We start from the raw sequence: 1,151 nt of genomic DNA on the forward strand, positions 1-1,151 counted from the left end.
GTTATAGTAGAAGTTTCCATCATCCAGTGAGTAATACCAACATGGTCATGTCTGTTGGTGACAGTTAATATCTATTTGATCACATATATTTCCAATGTGCAGGACATTAAGGAGTTTTGGGTCAATTTCAACAACACATTGAACGATGAAATGGCCGAGATTCAAAACTTGCTTTGTGATGAACTGGTTAAGTTGGAAAACAAAATTCTTAACCGAGGAGGCAATGAAGAAGTCAATGAGGAGCATCTAGATGAAAGTGACAAACACGAGGATGAACAACAAGGAGAAGAACATCAGACTGAGGAGGATGAAGATGACCAGCCATGAGATGATGAAGTTATGACTATCAAGGGCGAAAAGAACATCAAAGTGGTGAGAAATCGCATGCTGATGAAGAACAAGAAGAAGAAGAGGAAGGTGCTGATGAGGATGACAATGTTAGCGAAGATGAAGCTGCAAAAAAGGATGCTAAAGGTGCACAAGAGCCTGAAATAAAAGAAGGGAACAAAGAAGGAAAAATAGTGGGGAAAGCAATGCAACTACCCATAAGGAGGTCAACTAGACATAAACACTCGGTAGTGAAATCTCTATACATGTCTACTAGTTATGGCAGAAAGGTGAAAATGAGTGACAAGAATGCATTTTATACTATGTATACTGAGTGTGTCACATATATTTCCAATATGCAGGACATTAAGGAGTTTTGGGTCAATTTCAACAACACATCGAACAATAAAATGGCCGAGATTCAAAACTTGCTTTGTGATGAACTGGTTAAGTTGGAAAACAAAATTCTTAACCAGGGAGGCAATGAAGAAGTCAATGAGGAGCAGCTAGATAAAAGTAATAAATATGAGGATGAACAACAAGGAGAAGAACATCAGACTGAGGAGGGTGAAGATGACCAGCCACGAGATGATGAAGTTATGACTGTAGAGGGTGGAGAAGAACATCAAAGTGGTGAGAAATCGCATGCTGATGAAGAACAAGCAGAAAAAGAGGAAGGTACTGATAAGGATGACAATGTTAGCGAAGATGAAGCTGCAGAAAAGGATGCTGAAGGTACACAGGAGGCTGAAACTGAAGAAGGGAATGAAGAAGGAAAAATGGTGGGGGAAAGTAGTGCAACTACCCACAAGAAGGTCAACTAG

At 39.8% G+C, this 1,151-nt stretch overlaps 1 protein-coding gene across 1 annotated transcript; it reads left to right on the forward strand.

Annotated features, from left to right (window-relative positions):
• The first annotated feature begins 339 nt into the window (after window positions 1-339).
• LOC114741380 (protein Ycf2-like) lies at window positions 340-1,151 on the forward strand. The gene is made up of 2 exons (XM_028929638.1): window positions 340-474; window positions 690-1,151. The coding sequence occupies exons 1-2, from the start codon at window positions 340-342 to the stop codon at window positions 1,149-1,151; spliced, it is 597 nt and encodes a 198-aa protein (XP_028785471.1).

The sequence above is a fragment of the Neltuma alba genome, unplaced genomic scaffold (assembly GCF_004799145.2).
Source record: "Neltuma alba isolate B1F8T4 unplaced genomic scaffold, ASM479914v2 tig00003380_pilon, whole genome shotgun sequence".
Lineage (NCBI taxonomy): Eukaryota > Viridiplantae > Streptophyta > Magnoliopsida > Fabales > Fabaceae > Neltuma > Neltuma alba.